We start from the raw sequence: 23,170 nt of genomic DNA on the forward strand, positions 1-23,170 counted from the left end.
TTGGTCGACGTTCTCTGACTATATGATGATATTGAATGAATTAATGAATGAATGAATGAATGAATGAATGAATGAATGAATGAAGGAATGAATGAAGGAATGAATGAAGGAATGAATGAAGGAATGAATGAAGGAATGAATGAAGGAATGAATGAAGGAATGAATGAAGGAAGGAATGAAGGAAGGAATGAATGAATGACCTTTATTGTACATTTGTGCTCAAACAAGCTAAGTTCAGGTCGTAGCGCTAGTGATAAGATACAATTTTAATATAAGAAAAAGGTATCTTATCACATCTACATACGCTAATACATTCTAGTATGTACAAGTTCAACTTCTTTTCGTTTCTTAAAACAGTTATAAACATAGGGACAGATGGAATCAATAATGTATGGTTTATCTAATTGCATGAGAAATATAAATTTTTTCGTGGTATTTAAGTATCGGGAATAAGGGAACATAAAAATTATGTTGTATATTTTCAAAAAGGACGCTTTTTTTCGTTGTTGTATAAAGTACAGTCAATATCTAACCAGCAACGGGCCGAACGTATCCAATTCGCGTTCTCATGTTATAGCCCATTGCAAAAAAAAAAAAATAACGTTATGATTAATTATTCATGCACGGCGTTGGTAAATGTTCAATATCTGAGAAAGCTGAATATGATGAATGGGCGGATTAGCTTCTCAGCAAATTGGGCATACAGGCGAATAAAGCGCCCATGGCAAAGGCGTGGGTGGTGAAAAAAATCTTTATTATATCAAATTTTGACGTATTGCCATGTCATTGCACACGCAAGCGCAAAGGAATAACAGACACGAGGGTGTAAAAATATTATTGCGAAATGAGAAAATTTACAATGTTACCACACGACAAGATGTTGATAAAATATTGTAAAATGTTATTGCGTCTATCTTTCTTTATGTATCTGTGTTAGAGCCTCAAGGAATGCGAATGCTACAAGTTTCTTGCTTTCTATATTCATATGCATTTGCTATCAACTCGATCATGATAGGTATTTCTGTGCTAATAGGAATTTACGAAATATTATCTGTATATCGTGTTCATAATTTAGCGGTTTTATACCATAAATTGATAGAAATTGTCTAAGGTATGACAATACACACTAATGTTTGAGAACGTTTGATAAGTATTCAATACTTATAGATTCCGTATGCTGACCTTTTCAGTATACTAGTAATAGTAAAAATTTACAGATGACATAACCCTGCTCGCGTCCGTCAGAACGTAGAAATGCAAAATAGCAACATAAAGCTGCAAATGTTTGACGGACGTGCAGTCTTTCTCTCATTGGTAGAACAGTTAATTGTGATTGATAGCTACTGAGGATCGGTCTTGTAAGACAGTTTCTTGAATCTGTTACTCACTATTGAACTGCTCAGAAAAGCTAAGGGAATACTAGTAACTATTTTTTAAGAGTTAATTTTCTTTTGATCGGAAATACGATAACTCTGGCCCAAACTTTAATTGTTTTGGATTTTAAATTTCTTAACTGTTAAACTTGGTAATAAGCCTGACTAAAAAGTTTCCTCATATGAAGTGGCATAAGATGACGTACCACTTACATTCAATTTCCCAGCATGCCTCATTCAATTCAAAAACTCTCATCCAATCACGCGCCACCATCCTAACGGTAGCCTGTATCAAAAATTGAATTAAGCCATTCGTTTCGGTATTTCCCTCAGTGCTCGTTAAATAGTGTTTGTGCCCCCGGGCCGGCCCCCATGAGGGAAATTCCACCAAATTTGAAAAGCTCCCACGTGTGAAAAATATGCGATCGGCAACGCATGGGGAAAAACAACTTGCAAACGTGCACAGACGATTCAAGAACAAAGTTATGCTTGCTTCGCACACCTTTGTCAAAACGTAGAAATGCAAAATAAAGCATAAAATGCAAATATTTGAGGGACGTGTAGCCAATCTCCCATTGGTTCAATTACTAAATGACATGCTACCATTGGTTGAACTGTTAATTGTGATTGACAGTTAGAATCGGTTTAGTATGTCACTGTAGTGTAACAGCTGATGATTAGGTATGCTGTTGTCATAATATGCAAATCAGAGGAGGGATAATGATTTCGTCATCACAAATGGACACAGAACATGGTGGTGAACACAGTTTAGGGATAAACCATTACCCAAAGAGATAGATAGGCACACATTAATGATGAATAAAAAAATTGGGTCGGCATTAAAAGGGAAGACAAAAAGGGATTATAGCTATGGTTCTTGAAGTAAAAGCGAGATTCTTCTTGGCTTTCGGATGATTGCTTGCTGAAAACGAAATCAACGTGAAAGATTATGTCGCATGTCGATCACAAATACAAAATATCACTTACATTAATTCCTCAATATGTCCTTTAGAATCTATACGTTTGGTAACCAAATGCTAGTTTACATTTAGTCAATGCAACACAGATACAATTAAGATTGAGAACTTTTGGGTGCACAATGTATTTCCATTATCAGTAAGACCCCCTCCCCACCCCTTCGCAACAACAGCTTGCATGCCCGAGAGACTTAAAGCAATCAGTGAGTTATCCAATGGCGCAAGATTTCATGTGTTACCATCCAATCAAAAGCCGAGATGTTGCTAACGTAATCCTTTTTGTTGTCCAATAGCACACGACTCCCATTGTTACCAACCAATCAAAAGCCGAGAAGACACTGACGTAATCCTTTAGTCAGGTGTAGCCAAGACACACGTGTAGCCCACCTGCTGTATGCTAATGAACACCTGGCTACATATGGCCTATAAATACACCAAAGAAAGCCAACATCTCTCTCTCCGTCTCTACCTTCGAGTCGCTACGGGTGCTTGCTGCCTTCCTTGTGGAACTGTCGCCGTTTGCAACTTTGGTGAGTAACTTTCAACGCTGCTTCAGTGTTTCATTTTGTTGGGAGAACGAAGTACTGCTTCTCAACGTTTGCTATGCGTTTACTGTTGTTAAAAGCTCGTTTTTTTATTTGAATTTCAGGTTGTGATCAAACCTTCGTGACTTCTCACCGGAATACGGTATCATGGCGCGTACGTCCACAAAGAAACCGGGAGCCGCGAAGTCCGGAGGGACCAAGGCGATGACCAAGGCGGGCAGGCCACCCGGCAAACCGAACCGGAGGAAGAGAAAGGAGAGCTTCGGTACCTACATCTTCAAGGTGTTAAAACAGGTAAACGATTCAAGTTTCTTGATGTATGTCTTTATTTTTGGCGTAACACTGTGCATGGGAATGTTCCATTGCTGTATTTGCATGTGAATGCACCACGTGGTATTGCACAGATGGGACTAGCCGTTGCTTTTCAAATTGACCAATCCTGGATGTCCATAACAATTAATTTGCAGTTAATCCAATGAGAGGATAGCAATTATCCGTTCGACCAATGAGTGGCTGCGTGTTCGTGAAGTAATTACACGTTCCTTTATTTTACATGTCAACGTTTTAACGGAGTCGTTCGAGGCTATGTGATAGGTTTATTTCGTTAAGTGACAAATTTTAGCTTCTTACTTTTCATGCATTTTTCAGACGATACTTTTACGTTTTTTTTTCTTTCAATTTCTAAAATCTTCTACAGGTCCACCCAGATACTGGTATCTCAGCACGTGCCATGGGCATCATGAACTCGTTCGTCAACGATCTCTTCGAGCGGATTGCTTCCGAATCTTCCCGCCTGGCGAACTACAACAAGCGCTCCACCATCAGCAGCCGGGAGATCCAGACCGCCGTGCGGCTTCTCCTACCGGGCGAGTTGGCCAAGCACGCCGTCAGCGAAGGCACCAAGGCCGTCACCAAATACACCAGCAACACCGCTAAGTAAGAGATTGAAGACGGGACTGTTAAAGCACTTCGAGATTCGAAACTTTTCGAACTTTGTACACAAATGAAATCTTTTCGAGCTTTGTACACAAGTGAAACGTTTGTAACTCTGTATACAATTGTAAATAAAATCAAGTGATAACATATTACGCGTGCTGGTAACGAACGTTATACTCGGTAAAATTTGACGATAGTATCGAAAATGTTAGTAAATTGTTATGGTTTCAAAGCAATGTCAGTGTCAAGGAAATTCGAGAGCCAATTGTAAATTGTGAGTTTGCAATGATGTATAAGCTGTTTCTGATTGTTGTGGTTGTGTGAATAAAGTTACTTTTTATAATAAACCTGTGAATATTCTTTGAAAGTAACATGAAAGATACTGCAAGTCACATGATAATAGATGCTGCAATTTTATCTTCTAGCACAACATAAATATGCAGAAAGATTGCTCCATGTAAAATCCGTGGAAATATTGAAAATCACAAACTTTACGGAAATAACTTTTATACCACATTAAACAGAACGTTATACACTGTAAACAGAAAATGGCAGAAGTTAACGTTACAATCCGACGTCTGTCAGAAGATAGAATCCGACGTCTTGCCTTACTAACACGACTTTACATTCAACGTTCATCATAGCATTTCGATCAGTATCCCTTCAGAGTCCGCATGCGTGGTGACGTGATGCATTGTGGTCTAGGTTAAAGTTAGCTTGCTAGAAAAGATGTAATCAATCACTGTAATCAAAATATAGACGAACATAATTGCCAGTAAATATCATCAAAATAGATTAGACTGTATTAAGGTTTAAATTTAGATGTAGCTTTTACGAAATCACTTAAACCGCCTTAGAATAAAATAAACACAACACTTCGGTTACTAAATGGTTGTTTAATAAAATCAAGCTACCCAAGGACATTAATTACATAACGTCCTTAAACCTACATTTCAAATTTTCTCTATAATTTCATTCTTTGCTGGTCTAAATAGGACCACTGATTAATGAACATACCTGAAATGATACATTTAATAATCCGCTTCCAGTTAAACATTAATTTATCAAGGTTCAAAGTATAATCAAAGTAGCAGACTACAAAATAAAACTGCAGTTGCACTGACAATAAATTACTGTGGATTTTAGAAAGATACTATTAACACATAAAATCAAATACTGAGCATTACTTTTAATTCTCAAGATTTTTTCCACAAAAAAGGAATAGAATATTTTCAAATTGAATGTACATGTACATCCTTAACCAAGATACTTTAAATCAACATTGAAATATCTGCACTGGTTTTATGTTTTTCATGCATTTTATAATTTTGACCCGAGAAATTAAAACACTCCTTTCCACTCAAACTGAAATTAACACCTCCAAAATAAATGCATTTACTGTAATTTTGATTATTGCTATACAATATCAGTAAGGTTAAGAATGTCTAAAATCTCCCTGGAAATATACAACATTTGTTTGTCATTGTACATAGTACCTTATATAACTTTCTCTTTTTCTGATTATGGCAGATACAATGGCAAGGTTTGGATAAATGTCAGAAAGACCAAACTAGCTAAGAGTCATATATAGTAATTTCTATCATTATAACTGCCTAATGACTGGTACTACAGTCTTGAAAGGTAAAATACAGCTACTGTACATGATCAAATTTCTTACTTATAAATTTTGTTCGTGTTACATGAGAAGTTATAATACTAGACAATAATCAACTGATTTTACCTCCAGACATGAAATTTCTATGTACATATTAATATTTCCTATCTATATTTATAACTATTCCATATGTATAAACTTACTTAGACTTAGGGGCATATGCAGTCACATGACAAATATTGTTTGATACTGAGCTCATCAGTTGATGTTTTGTAATACTTCTAAATGGCAATGGATATGGCATGTTAAAGTTCACTGTACATGGTTCAACACTGTTACATAGGGTCGATCTGTAATATTTTGTACAGTTTCGCATTAGTTCGCTGTGCGTTAAGATATATTAATATCATAATGATACATAATAATCTCAATGGATTACATGGTCTTTTTTTCCTGTGGTGTATTGAGAATGGCTTTCAATGCTTACTGAAAGAATCTTTTCTATAGTCTTACTATAACTATATACAGTTATAAAATCTATAAGTCCTTAAAGATTGATAAAACATTGTCAAGTGATTCCACAACTGCCAAAATACCATGGCAGTACACCTTTAAAAAGGCATTCTGGTTAATCAATGGCTTTTTAAAAATATCTACACTCAATGTATAGGGTACTCTAAAAGTATTGAATTTTGACTCGGCAAAGGTATCACAACAGTAAACATTTCCAGCTATCAGTACAGCAGAGCCCTCTAGTAGATAACAATAGAACTGCAGGAAAAACTTGGTCCTGGGGAAGTTGCATTGGGTGACCCAATAACCCAATGGGTGAAGAGTTTTGTCAGCCTCGCTAGCTTGCCCCCTTCTTTTTGATAGGCGTGATGTTCTCATAGTGGGCTTTCTGTGAAGGAAAAAGAAACATATTGGTCAAACATTCACTGCGACGAACACAAAATGGGAGAAAGGGTGGCATTCTACAAAGAATTCTAATTACATGTACATGATTTTTAGACAAAGAATCTTTTTTTAAATCTCGAGCAAAGAATGATAAATTGTTAAGTATTTTGGTTTATTGACACTATATACTCACGTCAAACTTGCGCATAAAATCTGCGAAGATCGTGAAGAGAAGCTCGGAGTTGATTAGCTTCGGGTCCTCTCCGTAGTACTCCGCCACGGCCACGAACTCCTTCATACTTTCAGAGTACTGCGCCCGCAGGGTTTGTATCTCATCAGCAGCCTTGTCCATAAAGGCCTGCATGTAGTTAAGGAACTGTGCAAAGTTTTTTTGGCTACACCTCAGGGGTGGTGCCAATTGTATTGTCTTTCTTCTAGCATGCATGTACATGTATATTATGTTCTATGTACTAGATTTGGCATGCATGTACAAATTTATATCATGTACTGTGTACTAGATTTGAATAGTTGAGAAATATCCAACACTAATTGAAAGATCACAAAAATCCATCAACAGAGATGGGGGTGCCATAGACTTCCTGCAACTTAAATGATCACATGTTCTATCAGCATATTGTGATGTCAAAGAAGCAGTGGATTGACAAAGACTGGAGCTGGACAGTTCAAAATGATAGTAAGTCCAATTTTTCTGTTGAATTGGTACATTGACTCAGTTCAACTTTGATCCAGGATTACAAATAATAAGCATTTGAATTAATCTATATTAGGTAGAATACCAATCATAGGTCAACACAGAGTATTCAAATGGAATACATCTTGTATAGCAGGCCTAGATATAAAGTACCTTAAAGCTCCAAGACAATTCCTAACAACAGTCAAGACCTTGTTTATTATATAAATTATTATGATGAAAACTATCCACAATGGCACTAATGTAGAAAATTGATATTGATTGTAGAAAATAGCTGAGAGTAGACTGAGGTACAATGTATGTTCTACAATTTATGCTTTATGAAAAGGATACACCCATAACTTCGACAAACTTGTCCTTTGGATCATTGGTGGGTTCTGCAGCCAGCATTTTTGCAGTTTCTGAAATCTCCTGCAGAAAATATATAAAGAAAATATGTAATATCCACACTTTAAACTCTGAAAACCTCTTACCAATAACTGGAATGTCTGACAGTTCTGTTTGCAAAACAGTAGATGAGAATTTGCACCAGTGTGAGTGGGGCCCGTGAACAGTGTTATAGATCAGACAAAATTGTTTGCATCATACAATGTACATTCAATACCATATCCATGCAGCACCCATGTGCCAATTATAGAAATTGTCAGGAATCCTCATTTTGTGTGAAATTTCAACTTTCATAACAAAATGTGAAACATGTGCTATTTTAGACTGTGAGATATATTTTTCCAACATGTGTACTTATAATTTGTCACCTGAAAAAGATCAGTGAGAAATAATAAAGAAAAAAAACTTTTCAGCAGTAATCATACATTTTGAAACCACCTGTTAGGGGAAAGATGTTTGTAGTGCATTATGAGACAGACACAATGTACACAATAACTGTGGATTGTGCATCACCGATACCAACTACCCTTACCTCCCATGGCTACAACACGGGACAGGAATAAGCCAATACAATGAGAGAAGACAGGAATTATAAAGGAAATTACAGCAAAGGGAAAACACTCAAAGTGAAGTCTTAGTAATAGACAAATCATGTTACAAATACATGTACTACACTGTAGGCATTTGTGTCTTGATTTCGTTCCAGATATAGGTGGCAAGGGATGTTATGTAGAAGCAAATCATTCATTAGAAAAGAGAAGGATTTCATTCATAGTATACATATTTTTTTTTTTTAACTTTTGAATGAAATTCCATTTTATGTTTACCTCATAATCCTGAGGGTCACAGATGCATGGAACAGATTAAACAAAATATATCTTCATTAACTGCAATTGATTATGATGTCAGAAACATATGTAGTGTAGTGCTGTTATCGTTCACATGCATGATAAACACACACACATGCACATGTACACACATATTACACAATCACACACACACATGCACACACACATACACACACACACACACGCACACACACACACACACACACACACAAATACACACACTATACAACACCCACACAATGTGATAAAAGAATGACTTACAACCAACACTGACTCCAGTTCCAGTAGATCTTGTTCCACAAGCCAGTTGGACACTACATACAAACAAAGAAAAAAAAGGAAATCATATTAGCTTAATATGTAACTTGTCAATGATACCAAAATGTACATGTAGCATGTAGAGACTAGTAGAATGAATATTATAATACTATATATAAAACTGTTGTAATTTGATTAATGTTTGGCATTCCTTTAAATGCAAACTATATACTACAAGGTACAAGGTACATACCTTTTGCAGCTAAAGGCACTGTTGGTAGTTCCTTAGAGAAGGCCAAGTACTGTGAGAAGTTGGTGGAAACTGCATTGGCCAAGATGTGGAGAAAAGTGGACTTCTTGTCAGACGTCTTGGTTGTGTCCAGCTACAGGTGTAAAGAAGAAAATTCAAAACATTTAAAAAGATTTGTTTACATATATAGCAGGGCTTTAGCCAGCTCGAAATTTTTTTCCGTCAGCCAATTACAATCGTCGCGAAAACCGCGAAAATTAATTAGAAGGACTGAGACCTTGAAAAACGGGTTTTAATGATATTATCGTATGAGAAAGGGCGCCGACACACATTGTCAACAATCATAACAATAGCAAAACAAACAAGTGTGTGGCTTTTACGGCCGTGGACGGCGTCCCCAAGCCGCCTGCAGCTTCCACCAAGGATTTTTGTCCGTCAAGGTTGACGGATTGGTTTTAAAATTTTTCCGTCAGACGCAGCAAATTTCCGTCAATTGACGGGAAAACGGACGCTGGCTAGACCCCTGATATATAGCCAAATAAGACATTCAGATGCATCCTAGATGGCAAATAATAAAAAAAAAACATACAATTTTATATCCTTTGCAAGCGTCAAAATGTATTGGTTTAAAATCTTTCTCATGGTAGCTGCTACAAAATGTAATACAATGTAAAACCTGGTGACTTGCACCCAAACTTGAATATACTAATTATATCAGGGCTAGAAATACCACCTGCATATGCAGGTTAGTGCAGCTAAAACTAAAGCTGTGCAGGTATTTCTGGTGTCTACCTGCACCTAACCTGCACTGGTCCATGTACTGGGTTTTTACATGAATGTCCTATGATGTGGATTGTTACTAGCTGCATTGACTGTTACCACTTAATATAAGGTATAAAAATTAATTCAAGAATAAATAGCAATGTTTCCTGAACAATTTTAATGATCCATACTTCCTCAATTCAGAGTAGTGCAGGTAAAATTTGTCTGGTGCAGGTAATTTTCAATGTTACCTGCACCATGCAGTTATGCAGAAAAAAGCATTTCGAGCCCTGTATATTCATACCATGAAAGACTTTATTTGAGTCAATGACAAAAGCTAGTGGATGCTGTCTGAAACATCTGACAGTCTCTAAATTCTATCCAGTTAATCTAACCTTCATTGACATAATAGTTCTTAAGATCTGATTGAAAACTTTTTGTGCTGATCTGCAAATTATGAATTTTATGAAAATTGATATCTTATTCTATGACGTCAGGTGATATCACACATTGCTTACCTCTCTAAGGAAGGACACTCTGAAACCAGAAGCCTTTGCCACTCGGATGTTTCCCTCGTTCAGATAGTTTCCCATGGCCAGTACAAGCTGTTGTGAATAAAATTGAATTAGTGAGCGGTTGAACCTTAGACTGACTATGTTATTTTTGTTAGATAGCAATATGTGGCTAACTACTGCTCTCTTTATCCAAGCACAATGGGTTACCCCTTCTCTTCTCCAAACAATGTAAGACTTAGTGTATTAGGTACTTTTATGTGCAGAGGTATAGCATAAATTACTATGTTTTCATGACTGTATCATTTAAGTTTATTGTATTATAATAAGTTAACTGGGAAGAATCACACCAACCTGAAGAATCTTGGCCAGCTTTTGGCTGTTTTTTAGTTCCCATGATGCTCTGGATATAGCATCTATATGCTGTAAACAAAGAGGAATACATGTACATTCATTCATCTCGACGTAACTGGAACAGATAAAGCCAAAATATCTATCACATAGAAACTTAGTATCAACTAGAGCTCGGCGACCTCATACCTCCATGAATATTTAGAGCTTTTGTAAATTTCATGCAATTGACTGATAAATTAACATAATCTATGCATGGTATTGTTCACCATTGACTAATGTACACATGTCACAGTAATAAAATTCCCATCATTAATTATAAAGCGGTTTAGCAATTTTTACATAAATTATGCAAATAAGTTCCTCATTACCATATTTGGTATCTACTTATAATCCACCCATCATAATTAACATGTGTTACATTTATTAAAATGTTATTGAAAACAATCGAATTATACAATTTCCTCATTAATTATGCAAATTAATTCCTCATTTGCATAACATGCATATCATTATGAACATCTTTGCCCAAGGTACCTGCATGCCTTATATGATGCCAATCCCTCAATCCTTTCTGCAGTTATCCTCTATGGAATGTCTTGACAAAAACGACCCTGCAGTTCCTAAATTACATGTTAGGGGGCCGAAACTTGCTTCACTTTGTCATGACACAAAAAGCTATCTACTGCTTAAATGTCAACACCATAGCATGTCTGGAACAAGAGATACATGAAAAAACTGCTATGATAGAATGTTCTCATTAATTATGCAAAGGTGCTCCTATTTTGCATAATTAGTATCTTATCTTGTACAACATTGCTTAAGGTACCTACATATCAAAAATGATGAAAATCCGCTGCTCCCTTCTTGAGTTATCCTCTTCAGAAGTTTTTTGACAAAAATGCCCCTGCTATCCCAAAACTAGACGCTAGGGGGCCCAAACTTATGTCGCTTCTTTCTGAGCACAAGAGCTATCTAACACTCAAATATCGTGACCATAGCATGTTCAGAACACCTAGATAGCAAAACCGGAAGTTGCGCTGCAGTACCAAGGAGTTGCTAGGGGGCCCAAAATCTAATCATTTCTAGCTTTCATCACACACTACCAACACACCAAGTATGAAACCAATCCACCCAACCATTCTTGAGTTATTTTGTTTACACACACACAGACACACACACAAACGCAGGGTAAAATATAACCTCCGTGACATGTCATGGAGGTAATAAATGTGAGTTTGATTACTATTCAGTCATATAGAGAGATTCATACCTTGCATTATAGTATATATTCAGGTAAACAAATTGTACATTTGGATAGAAATTTAGTTAGCTTTCAAGTGCAGAATAGTGCTATGTTTGGTTTGGATGAGGAATAGTCCTGTACAGAAAAGCTTACCATGCTGCCACACATATGTCCTGGCATGCCATAATAGTGAGACAGTGCAGAAGTTGAAGATAAAGGGAGAAAAAGACCTGCTACAAGTGAATTTAATGAAGATATGCAGATTTCATAGAATAGCACAGGAGGAATAAGCCAAAATACAATCATACCATCAAACCTGTACAAGAAACCATCTCTACATAAGGATCATCTGGCCACTTTTTGACTTACTAAGACCATTTACAAAAGCAATAGTGACCATCTATCCACATAGAACAGATTTTATCGGTCCCCTTAGTGGTATTTTTAGGCAGTTTTAACTGCATGCATACTACAATTCTGTAAAACTATTTTCTTCCATCTTTGGATCCTGGTACACTAATTTTTCAGAGTTCTCAAATCAGGTAGGGCTGGTCCTAGGTAGAGAACACAAGAAAATGTTTGTGGCACTAGATGTAATTTAACTATATACAAGACTTAGTGCCACCTTAAGGACTTACCTGTCTTAGCTCTTCTGTCTTCTCAGCAAAATTAGCCTTGAAGATCATGGCCTTTAACCTTGTCTTGTAGCCAGGTATCTTGTTCATCTGTTTGAAAAAAGAAGTGGAACAAACTTAAGGTTTCCATAATAAAGCTCACACATTCAAGTAATATAACAAAACTCTATATGGTACTACTCATAATCTATGATAAAGTACCAAATAGTCAGGCCTAATTTTGCAGCTTTTACATAATCATCTATTTTCATAACTTTGACACTTGAAGTTAAACAACTTACCTCATATGCAAAGCGGTCAGATTCATTCAGAGCCGACAAAACTCCGATGTACTTCTCAAACTTCTCAATCTATAATAAATATAAAGAATGTGGTTAAGTTGAAGTGGACTAGCCACATGCAGCAGTGTTGGTACAAAGTTGTGTGGCCCAAGGGCTATTGAAACAGAGATGGGTGCCGCCCTATACACCATCAGGTGTGGAAAGGACTTAAAAATACTTCCGTAAATAACTTCATTAGGTTGGCAACTATTCATATAGTAAGGTTCTTTAGGCACAATCGAGACGAGGGGGGTACAAACTGAGCCACGTCTGGGACGGCATTCTCGCTGCTGCAGCGCCAACTACATTGGCAATAAGTAGCAGCAAGAAGCAGAACCAGCCATTCTAATCCTGATAATGGTGTCTGATAGACACCAAAACATTGGAAGTAAGTAATCCCTGGTTGTGCCTAAAGAACCTTTTGATTTGTTACTATAATATGACAACATCCCTACGTGCACCACCATATAAGAAATAAATCACAGTGTTAAAACTTGCTGGATTTGCGATATCAAACTTTGTCAATGAACAGATTTCAAGAAGAGGAACACATGGATATTCTGAGATGTTCCCCACCTCTTCATCTTCAGCTGCGTAGACCAGCAGCTGTTTCAGGTGGGAGGGGGACACCCGTGAGTCGTCCATCTGTAGCACCGCCTGTCTGATCTCTGCATGGGACATCTTCAGGTGGCCCAGAACTATGGCTATGAGATATTCAAAAGAAAACTATCATTAGGTTTCCTCAATGGCTAAATTATCATTTTGAGGTTCCATTGTTTTCTCATTGATGAATTAGGAACTACAGACTAGTACAGTTTTACTAAATATTGATACCTAGATACCTGATAGAGAATCTTTATTGACAGTGTCAACAAAAGAACAGCAACTTTCGTAAGGTCTGTTAAAACTACATAAAAATTATATACTTGAGATTTAGTGGTTGTGATGTCACATTAAAACTTCCTTGGAGGGTATGTTTTTGTAATTGTGGGATGGAAATTCAATTCTCAGTGAACCAAACTTTAAAAGTTATGGTTTACAATGTTCATTGTATGGAGAGTAATTATCAAAGAGCAAGTCTCTTACCAATGTTGTAGGCTTTCTTGTGAGGTAGGATAGTAACAACTTTCTTCTTCTTCTGTGCCACAGGTGCTGTAAGTAAAAGGTGTCAGTTAGTCTATAAGACTTTTTTCAATGTTCCGTATCCTTAAAGAACTGCCATAATTCCCTTCATGTTGTATGAACTAATTGCTGAATCAAGACAACCAATTACAATGATTGAAAATGGAATCTGATGCAAAACAAGGATGAGCATAATACTCTGATGCTATATGGCGTTGATTACATACAGTGCAAAAACAACAACTTAAAGATCCAAACTGCTAGTGTCCAAATATTTCCAGACAAGTTGATTAGAGCCTGTCAAGAAGATTTTAGGAATACATGTAACACATGCAAGAAAATGAATGGCATCCATAAACAACACATTGAAAGAAAGTGGATGTATCCCAAAATTTCTGCTGACTGTGTGCACCTTACAGAATGAACTGTCTATTGTTACTTCTGGGACAGGTGTAAGAGACACGGGACTACAGCAACGGGTCTAAAGTGCCGGATAACCTGTGTTGCCCCCATCTCTGTTCAAAGAAGGACAGTGGGCTCAAATGTATGCTACCTTCTTAGATCGCTGCCCCAGTTATGTGGCTCTAACATCACGTTCAGGGGAATAACACTTCAAGGTCCCATTCCGTGAAGTCAGCCAAAAATTTTCTTTCAACATGATGTTGGTTTTGTAAAGTCTGATCTTCATCCATAACTATGCGATTTACCAACACAGATTAACTTAATGCTCAGAGACTGTTAGTAATTTAATGGAAAATTGTTAGTCATAATGGCAAAAACAATTAGGATTTGAGGGAAAGAATAATTGGTTGTCAATCTGATAGCTTACCATCAAAGTCGTCTTCTTCATCTGAATTATCTGTGATTGGATTCATTTGATGGAATATTTCATTTGCAATGAAGAAAAATAATCACAAAAATAATCAAGCAATCAAACATTGATCAATTAGCAAAATCATTAATAGAGATTGATTGTTTGAATAACACAATTGTCAGAAATAAAAATGGAAGGTCAAGAATATAGTACCACAAACTTAAGGTATAATAACAGACAGAATATTGTAATAATTGTAAAAACTATGTCAAGGCAAATTTGAAAAACTGAAATCTAAATAAAAATCTGCATGCTCTTTAAACAAATACTTTTTAAAACACCAATCAAAACCCTGGAAACAAGGCTTTTTGATGTACAAGTCATGGATAGCAGCAACCCAGACCATTATGCAAAACCCTCTCCAATTGGGAAATGATTCGTTACTATTGACAACTTCCACATAAGGATCCCTTACCCTTGGTCTTCATGCTGAAACGATGCTCCAGTTCCATCACTTTCACCACTTCCTGCAGATATTCATCTCCCCCAATCTGGAAGAAAAAGATTACAAAATTTACATGACTGTAAAAAGAAAAGAGCAAAAGACTTTGTAAAAATGTGTGACTGTTTAAGCTGCAGTTCACCCACCTGTCCCCAGATGGTGTTCTTGACCTTCTCTCCCTCCAGTTTCTCCCAGTTCATCCTCTTCACGTTCATGTTCATCCTCGGACCAGGAGCTTTTCCAGGTGGAAGGGGAGGAGGCATTGGAATGCTTGACGTACTTGCATTTAGGTCTAGCGGGGAGGGGGGCGGTGGGGGGGGCAACGGTATAGACGATGTGGACTCTCCCAGTGTGGTATCATATTGCACATCTGATGAACTAACACTTTCAGTTGGTCTGTGTAAAGGTGGCCCGTGAGCAACACCTGGATCAGGTATATTTTGCTGAACTGGTACTTCTCCTTGGTACCCTGGCGTGACACCCTGCTGGTACCCTGGTGTGATACCCTGCTGGTACCCTGGTGTGATACCCTGCTGGTACCCTGGCAAGATACCCTGTTGGTACTCTGGTGTGATACCCTCCTGGTACCCTGGTGTGATACCCTGCTGGTATGCTGGTCTAGCATCCTGCTGGTACCCTGGTGTGATACCCTGTTGGTGCTCTGGTATGACACCCTGCTGGTATCCTGGTGTGACACCCGGCTGGTACCCTGGTGTGATACCCTGGTGGTACCCTGGTGTGACACCTTGCTGGTACCCTGGTGTGACACTTGGCTGGTACCCTGGTGTGACACTTGGCTGGTACCCTGGTGTGACACTTGGCTGGTACCCTTGTGTGATACCCTGGTTTTGATCGTCTGCCTTGTTGAGATCGGACCCAGCGAGGGCCAGCCGACTCATCATGGCCTCCGCCGTCATCTCCTCAGGGGGGTAGAGCGGCTGCGGCTGCCTGGTGAACTGTGGGGCAGGGCCTGGGGGTGGGGGAGGGATGTCCCCTGGGTAGTGATCATCATCTGGAAGGATGATGAAAACAGAAAAATCAAATTATGTCAATAAATACAGTGGGGTTCAAGCCATCAGCTGACAAGTCAAAACAGTCTGGACCTTTTGGCCTAGCAATTATGCCACCATTAGGTTGGTAATAGTAAGCTGGCGGATCCGAGTTTGAATCCTAGGAACCAGGAGACTGCTCTACTTGCCTCGTGTTTCAGAAGGTTCCCACACACTGTGAATCAAACCCAGACCTTGGCAATGACAGCACAAAATCCTAACCACTCGACCACAGAACTCAGTACCGCCACGTTATGAGTCAATAACCCTAACCACAATGACACCATGCTACCTTACTTGCTCAAGGAATTCAACCATTCAGACATGTTCTGTACCATGACAATCATGTATTTTGGTATGGACAAGACTTACCATAGCCATATTGTCCCTCACTCCTGTAGCCATAGTGATCCTGACCACCCCTTTCTTCATAGTAGTCTGTCCGTCTTGGCTGTCTGTCATCATAGTAGTCCTGATCACCCCTATCTTCATAATAGTCTGATCCACCCTGCCTCCTGTACCTGTAGTCATCTTCATCTCCCCTGTTCGAATACTGGTCCACTCCATTGTACTGCCTGTACCTTTGGTCCTGATCACCCCTGCTTTCATAGTAGTCTGTTCCATTGTGTTGCCTATAGTCATCTTGATAGCCACTATCATCATGATAGACTGGTCCATTTTGTTGGCCATATGGGGGGTCATATTGGTCATGCCCATCCTGATAATACTCTGGCCTATCAGGTTGGATATACCTATCATTATAGTCATCACCCCTGCTTTGATAGTTGTCTGGTCCATTCGAGTACCTATAATCCACTTGTCCACCCCTGTCTTGATAGTGATCAGATCCATCATATTGCCTGTGCCTGTAGCTGTCCTGACCAACCCTATCATCGTAATAGTCTAGTCCATCAGGATGCCTGTACCCAACATGATCCTGTCTCTCCCTGTCGTCGTAATGGTTTGGTCTGTCCTTGCGATCGTATCCGAAATCCATAGAAGCTTCCCTACGGTGAGAATGGTTTGATCTTCTGAAACTTCCACCTCTTTCGGGTAAATGTTGGATTCCATTTTCATAATACTGAATTGGCTCAGAACTCTGCCTACGGTGTCCATACCTCTTTTGCTGTTGGTCTGGTCCGTCAACAGTCCTGTTGGCATGATCACTGTAAACACCCCTATCTCTGTAGTGGTCTGTTCCATTCCCTCTTACAAATACATTATCATCATCATCATGCCCCCTGTTTGGATGTTGTTGGTCTAGTCCATGACCATATTTGTCCGTTTCATAAGGTCGCCTGTATTCAGTAGCCTGTTCATCCCTCTCAACAAAGTGGTTTGGTCTGCTTTCCTCTTGGTTTGCCTCTATTGCTGTAACACCCCCAGATAGGGATTGGTTTGGTTTGTCCATATCAACTGAGTTTGTCTTTTCACTCTGGACTGGTCCAAGTTTCTTGTGGGCAGGGGAGCCCTGCTGGATTGGAAAAACCCAAAATATCGTCTGTCAATAATATGTGTTGAAAAAAAACACAAATCATTTGTGTTAAACATAGCTAGCAATACTTGAAATGCTACATGTATTCTGTTACGTATGCAAGGTATAACAAGCATAAAGAAGAAATCATAAGATTTTATATATCATGAAATATTTCTAGTTTTCTTCTTGTCTTATTCTTGATGTTGACTTTCTTGCATTATTTCAACCAGTTGTCAGTGTGCAATAGACATGGATAGCAGGAAACTGGAAACAGGAAATGAGATAACCTATTTTGAGTCCTTCTGGGACCTTTGACCTAACTTCCTGTCAGAGTCCCTGATGTACCTAGCACGTGCAAACAAACCATTCTAATGCACACTGAAACAAAACCTCCATACACAGAGGTAATTAAAGGGAGGAATAAGGGGTACATAGATGGTAAGAGGGTATCTTGGTTGATAGCATAATTATTATTATTATTAGTTATTACATACCATAGATGTACCATCTCCCTCTGACCTTTCAATTGGGAGGTCAAGTGACTTGTTGACCAACAGATCAGCAGCTTCTTCAACTAAAAAAAAATAGAAATAAAAAATATTGATACTTGTTGGTAGTAAACAATAATACCTTGTATAATCCTCTTGTTATACAATGTCACAAGTGTCATACAGACAATAGGAATACGCTGTAATTCCTGATTTTACAAATAACTTTTATGTTCACTGCTTTCATGGCGATGACTGTAATTTGGACTTATCATTACCGAATAAAGAAATAATTGGTCTTGGTGACGATAACAAATAATTTGTTCACCGTGAACATTTAGTTCTGAGAACAATCTAAATTTTCTCAGGCTGTGAAATTTTCGTACAAAAAAAAGGTATTTACAGTATACTATACATGAGTAAATGTCAAACTAAGATAGTGATAGAAGTGGAAAAAGGAAGAAAAGGAAGAAAAAACCTCCAGGTGTTTTCTAAAAATAGTATGGCATAGTGATGAAAACATAAAACGCATGCTATCTAGAGTCTAAGATGCCAACTGATGGTGAGGATCAAAATAATTAGGAAAAATGCCTGACATGCCTGCGGGATTTTGGGAATTCTTGTCAAACGAACGCACACTATACTATTAGGCGAGCCCCTGAGGCGTCACCAAAAACAGCAGAGAAGTGCTCACTGTGCGAAAATGAGTCATCGTCAGTGGTGTTGAAGTGAATGGATTCACTAGCGTGTGAATCATCGTCGGCCTGATCAGAGTACCCGTTTTCATCCTCGTTAGTGTCATGTTTATCTAGTGTGAGGAATAATATCATATCCAGTTGCTTGAGTAATTGCTATTCGGTAAGGAATATTATATTTCATTTCACTTCAAAACATCATTAAGCAAAAAAAAAGGGTATAAAAGCAGTTGAAAGCAATCAAAAAGGCAGGAATAAATGAAATTTCAGCTGAACAACATTTTTGTCAAAGGTGCTCTCCTTAGTGCTGAAAGTTATGATATTGCAATGAAAGCCTTCCATTACTCTAACACACTGTTTAAATGCTTTTTTACATGACAATGAGACATTTTATATGACAATAACAATGAGAAATATTACAAATAGAATTCTGGAAAAAATTCTAGAATGTTCTGGAAAAATTTATTCATGTCAAGTGTGACTTGCATTCATATTTCCAAATTTGAAATTTCCAAATGACTTGATTCTCTCTTGTAGTAAAACGCATTTGACATTTTTACCTGGTATCTGACTAGTCTTGACAGTAAGAACCTTACTGCTGAAGACATGTTGTTCTTCAGTAGGCAGTAGTCGGATGATGTAACCCCACAGTTTCTCCTTAGCTGGGGTGTCCAGCACTGGGTAGACCTCCTGGATCAATCTGTCAGCATTCCTGATGAAAATGAATAAGCATTTTTCATCAACTTGACATATTTCAAATCTTTCCAAATCATACAGAATTTTTCATTAATTTGAAGCTGATGTGTTATGCCGAAGGGCAGTTATACCGGCAATATAGATACAGATACAGAATTTTGTGTAGCACTTTTTTCCACTAGACAGACCAGTCCGATTCCTTCCACTGCCTTTACCTCCTCAACCAAAGTCTGGTAACCATTTTTACACCTGGTTGAAGGTAGGAATTTCATGTTAAGTGCCTTTTCCTAAAAGTAAGGTAATACCATTCAGCCATATATGCTGAGATTGAACCTGTGACCTCTAGATCTCAGGTCTACTGGCCAGTTATTCAATGGCACATTCAATGCAAATTTTACTTCTTGCTTTATGCTGGGAGGATTAAAGATATACCTGGTGTCCTTGTATCTCTTCAAGCTGGCTTTGATTTGGTGCTTCTCAGAAGGGGTCAGCAGGTGTTCCATCTGAAAAGAAAAGTTTCATCTTCATCTAGATAATAGTCATACTTTCCCTTTTTAATGACACTTGATTCACTTAAGAGAGACGGGGACTGCCATAGACTTTATGCTACTTATGATTCAGTTTGTTTGTTTTCAGTACCTACCGAGTCACTTAATCTGTCTGCATAACGTGATGCCACATACATGTAAGCAGTGGATTGCACATTACTTGATTGAAGTTGGATAGTTGTAAATTTGAAGAAAAAAAAACTATGTTGATTTGATTGTATGTTAATTTCATTGACATCCTCTGGGAACCCCAAAACTTGTACAAGCCTGTGAATTAGAAAGTAAAGTTTGGCAAAGAAAGCTGCCTTTATTATGAGATCTATAGTTGGTCAGGAAGGCTAACTAAACTACTAAACACACAGAACATGGCATACAGACCAATACTTTTTTTTAAACAGACCAAAATTGACACATGCAAACGCCCATTTAAACGAATCAACGTGGCCTCAGTCAAACTTATGTAATTTTGATCCAGAATGACTAGTACTTTACTTTAACCCGTACCTGTTGTTTGAAAGTCCTGCCATCCCTGACAATCTCAGTCACCTGCTGTGAGGACAGGGAAGACGTGACGGACGAGAGCGACAAAACGCTCGGTGAGCGATTCCCGGATGACAGACGCGCTGGCAGCGATGACGCAGACGAGATGCTCTTCCTGTCGTCACTCGATTTTCTCTCTTGTCCTATTATGAAAGTGTTTTGACAAAGTGAAAGTTATGCTATTGACCATTTATGATCAAACTCAATTTTGTGTCCTCAAGAGATGCAATGGAAAGGTATAAAAAATTACAAAAAAATGAAAGAAAAATAAAGTTACATCATTGCATGATAAGAGATCAGAGGTAAATACCAAGAAAATGAAAACATTAAGTAAACAATCATAAAGACTAAAAGACAAAACTGTATAGTTAAATGGTTTGTTGATTGTAGAATTTATCATCAGTAAGTCATATAGGATGTCAACTTTGCAGGTCTACTTTGAACAGATTGTAAATATAACATTTCTGTTTTGTTGACCGTGAAAATGTCACACTATTTTTATTAACATGTCAGGAAAGCTTCCCTTCTCCGTAACAGATCTCAAGATATTGTTATAGTAAAGCATTTTCTGTATAGTGGTTTGTTATCAAGGGAAAAACTTAAAGAAAATATATTATGAGGAAAATAAGCAAAACATAATATTTTTTCCAAAGACTGAGGCAATACCAACCTTTCTTCACTCCCACCACCAGTGTAGGCTTACTGCCACTGCCCTGTAGTAGTGTGATGACTTTCTTATGAGTGGCAGAGCTGGTAGGGCAAGAAAGTCAACCAATTAGTTTAAAAGAAGAGCATGAATTTTTCAACTTACTCCATTGCTTCTATGCTAATTCTTATACACGAATTTATAATTGGTCTTAAGATAACAAGTGACAATTCTTGAAGTTCCTACCTGACATCCAGCCCATTCAGCCTAAGAAGATGGTCTCCCACCTTCAACCCTGCTCTGTCCGATGCACTCCCTTATGCGAGAAAACAGCAAAGAATTTTCAAATCATCATATCTATTAATAAATGGATAGCTTAGCCTAATGACAATAATCTTTGGTATGAATGGTTTTTGGAAAGCAAAAAAAAAATATACATTTTATTTAAGGCACTTCAGCTCAAAACAGAGTTTACAACTTTTCCAAGCTGACAAAACATGATTGAGCAATTAATGCTTAAAAATATAATGATTAATGTATCAAATTACGTTAAGTCTAGTATTCCTATGAGGACAAACATACGTTAGAAAACAATTGTCAGGGACACTTTCTACTGAGTGACCTTTTGAGCAGTCAAGCATACATTGTCACGTATACATTTCCATCTAGAAAAACACGAATGCGAGATAATATAGGATCATTATTTCAGCTCCTAAAAAGATTGTTGAATAGGACAATAGGAAATCCAAAAACAGGTTTTTAGACAAGAAAATAATTGTTGCAAAAGACTAAATTGTTCACTTAAAGCATACTCAAGTATATGAAAAGTTCTACCAAAACTTGCCACAATATCATAACACAAATTAGAAATTAAAAGATACCAGTTGTAACAAACTAAATGTAATAAATATGTAATGAGACAAAATGTGAAAGAAAAATTTGCACCTGTTTTGACAAAATGCAATAAAAAAATCAAATCATATGAATGACCCTACCTGGCTCAATGCTCTCGATGTAGACAGGTGAGTGACCTCGCAGAACAAACCCAAAACTGGCCTGTCCCTTTTCTACAACAACAGTCCTGCAAGAACCAAATTATGGATATCAGGTCAAAATGATGTTTTCAGTCTTCATAATAATTCTTATAGTTGAATAAGGTATTACACATGGCCATATCATTTTTTTTCTGATTATAAATGGATTTAAGGTTAAAAAAATAAGCCATGAGAAGCCATGGCATCACCTCTGAACTTGACTTCCTGTCAGTTTGCCCACCCTGACCACTACTAACAGTCATCCTCCCTCTCACTTCCTGCCACACTACTGACAGGGCACTCGAACAACTCTGAACACACACCAACTCAAACAAACACACACACACACACACACACACACACACACATGCACAAACACACCAAAAGCACAGTTTTTATTACACAGAATAGAATGAGATATCTTACAAGCTGACATCAACTTTGCCTCCCTCAAATGAAAAAAAAAATGGAACAAGTCTACATTGTACGTACATTTTGTATTGAGCTGTCATTTTATTTCATAAATCAAATTACCTTGTTTTCCAAGACAACTTCCTTTCCTTCTGTGGGGAGGGGAGGATGGACGGGCGAGACGACCCCCTGCTGGAACCCCGGGAGGAGACCGTGGACGAGTCCCAGGAGGGTTTGTTGTCCCTCCCGCGCTGCTCCAGCTCGCGGATGACCTCCCTCCGCAGGGTCAACATGTCCTGGGACACCAGGTAGTCAAACCTGCCGCGGTGCCGCTGGGGGACAAATATCCTGGAACAAAAAATAAAAAATTCATTTATCCATATACACAAGTATCAAAATACCAAATGTGTAATTACCAGGGCTCAAAATTTAGTTTTGGGAAAAGGTTCAAGGAATTAATATAATATTGTACATCTAAGGCCTAGAGGGAAAAAAAATGAGACCTATCCAAGAAAACATGTCAA

The 23,170-nt window shown here is 37.9% G+C and overlaps 2 protein-coding genes across 6 annotated transcripts in view; one reads left to right on the plus strand and one right to left on the minus strand.

Annotated features, from left to right (window-relative positions):
- The first annotated feature begins 2,691 nt into the window (after positions 1 to 2,691).
- On the plus strand, positions 2,692 to 4,171 carry LOC118429201 (late histone H2B.L4-like). The gene is made up of 3 exons (XM_035839663.1): positions 2,692 to 2,880; positions 3,000 to 3,189; positions 3,593 to 4,171. Exons 2-3 carry the CDS (start codon positions 3,043 to 3,045, stop codon positions 3,833 to 3,835), a joined length of 390 nt encoding a protein of 129 aa, XP_035695556.1. The 5' UTR covers positions 2,692 to 2,880; positions 3,000 to 3,042; the 3' UTR covers positions 3,836 to 4,171.
- A 536-nt stretch (positions 4,172 to 4,707) lies between these two features.
- LOC118429193 (delphilin-like) overlaps positions 4,708 to 23,170 on the minus strand; it is a 34,992-nt gene continuing 16,529 nt past the window's right edge. For 2 of the 5 annotated variants that reach the window (XM_035839649.1, XM_035839650.1), the window contains exons 4-28: positions 22,770 to 22,994; positions 22,197 to 22,282; positions 21,448 to 21,517; positions 21,226 to 21,305; positions 20,520 to 20,698; positions 19,900 to 19,970; positions 19,332 to 19,483; positions 18,771 to 18,884; positions 18,083 to 18,162; positions 16,484 to 17,585; positions 15,209 to 16,074; positions 15,036 to 15,111; positions 14,576 to 14,605; positions 13,711 to 13,776; positions 13,201 to 13,328; positions 12,586 to 12,654; positions 12,308 to 12,394; positions 10,427 to 10,495; positions 10,079 to 10,165; positions 8,802 to 8,931; positions 8,552 to 8,604; positions 8,270 to 8,278; positions 7,389 to 7,466; positions 6,537 to 6,701; positions 4,708 to 6,347 (exon numbers count right to left, since the gene is read on the minus strand). In XM_035839649.1, coding sequence (XP_035695542.1) covers positions 6,297 to 6,347; positions 6,537 to 6,701; positions 7,389 to 7,466; positions 8,270 to 8,278; positions 8,552 to 8,604; positions 8,802 to 8,931; positions 10,079 to 10,165; positions 10,427 to 10,495; positions 12,308 to 12,394; positions 12,586 to 12,654; positions 13,201 to 13,328; positions 13,711 to 13,776; positions 14,576 to 14,605; positions 15,036 to 15,111; positions 15,209 to 16,074; positions 16,484 to 17,585; positions 18,083 to 18,162; positions 18,771 to 18,884; positions 19,332 to 19,483; positions 19,900 to 19,970; positions 20,520 to 20,698; positions 21,226 to 21,305; positions 21,448 to 21,517; positions 22,197 to 22,282; positions 22,770 to 22,994 — 4,123 coding nt within the window. In that variant the 3' untranslated portion in view covers positions 4,708 to 6,296. The remainder of the gene's footprint in view (positions 6,348 to 6,536; positions 6,702 to 7,388; positions 7,467 to 8,269; positions 8,279 to 8,551; positions 8,605 to 8,801; positions 8,932 to 10,078; positions 10,166 to 10,426; positions 10,496 to 12,307; positions 12,395 to 12,585; positions 12,655 to 13,200; positions 13,329 to 13,710; positions 13,777 to 14,575; positions 14,606 to 15,035; positions 15,112 to 15,208; positions 16,075 to 16,483; positions 17,586 to 18,082; positions 18,163 to 18,770; positions 18,885 to 19,331; positions 19,484 to 19,899; positions 19,971 to 20,519; positions 20,699 to 21,225; positions 21,306 to 21,447; positions 21,518 to 22,196; positions 22,283 to 22,769; positions 22,995 to 23,170) is intronic. The other 3 variants (XM_035839651.1, XM_035839653.1, XM_035839652.1) reach the window with 3 other exon arrangements.

This window comes from Branchiostoma floridae, chromosome 13, assembly GCF_000003815.2.
Source record: "Branchiostoma floridae strain S238N-H82 chromosome 13, Bfl_VNyyK, whole genome shotgun sequence".
NCBI classification, from domain to species: domain Eukaryota; kingdom Metazoa; phylum Chordata; class Leptocardii; order Amphioxiformes; family Branchiostomatidae; genus Branchiostoma; species Branchiostoma floridae.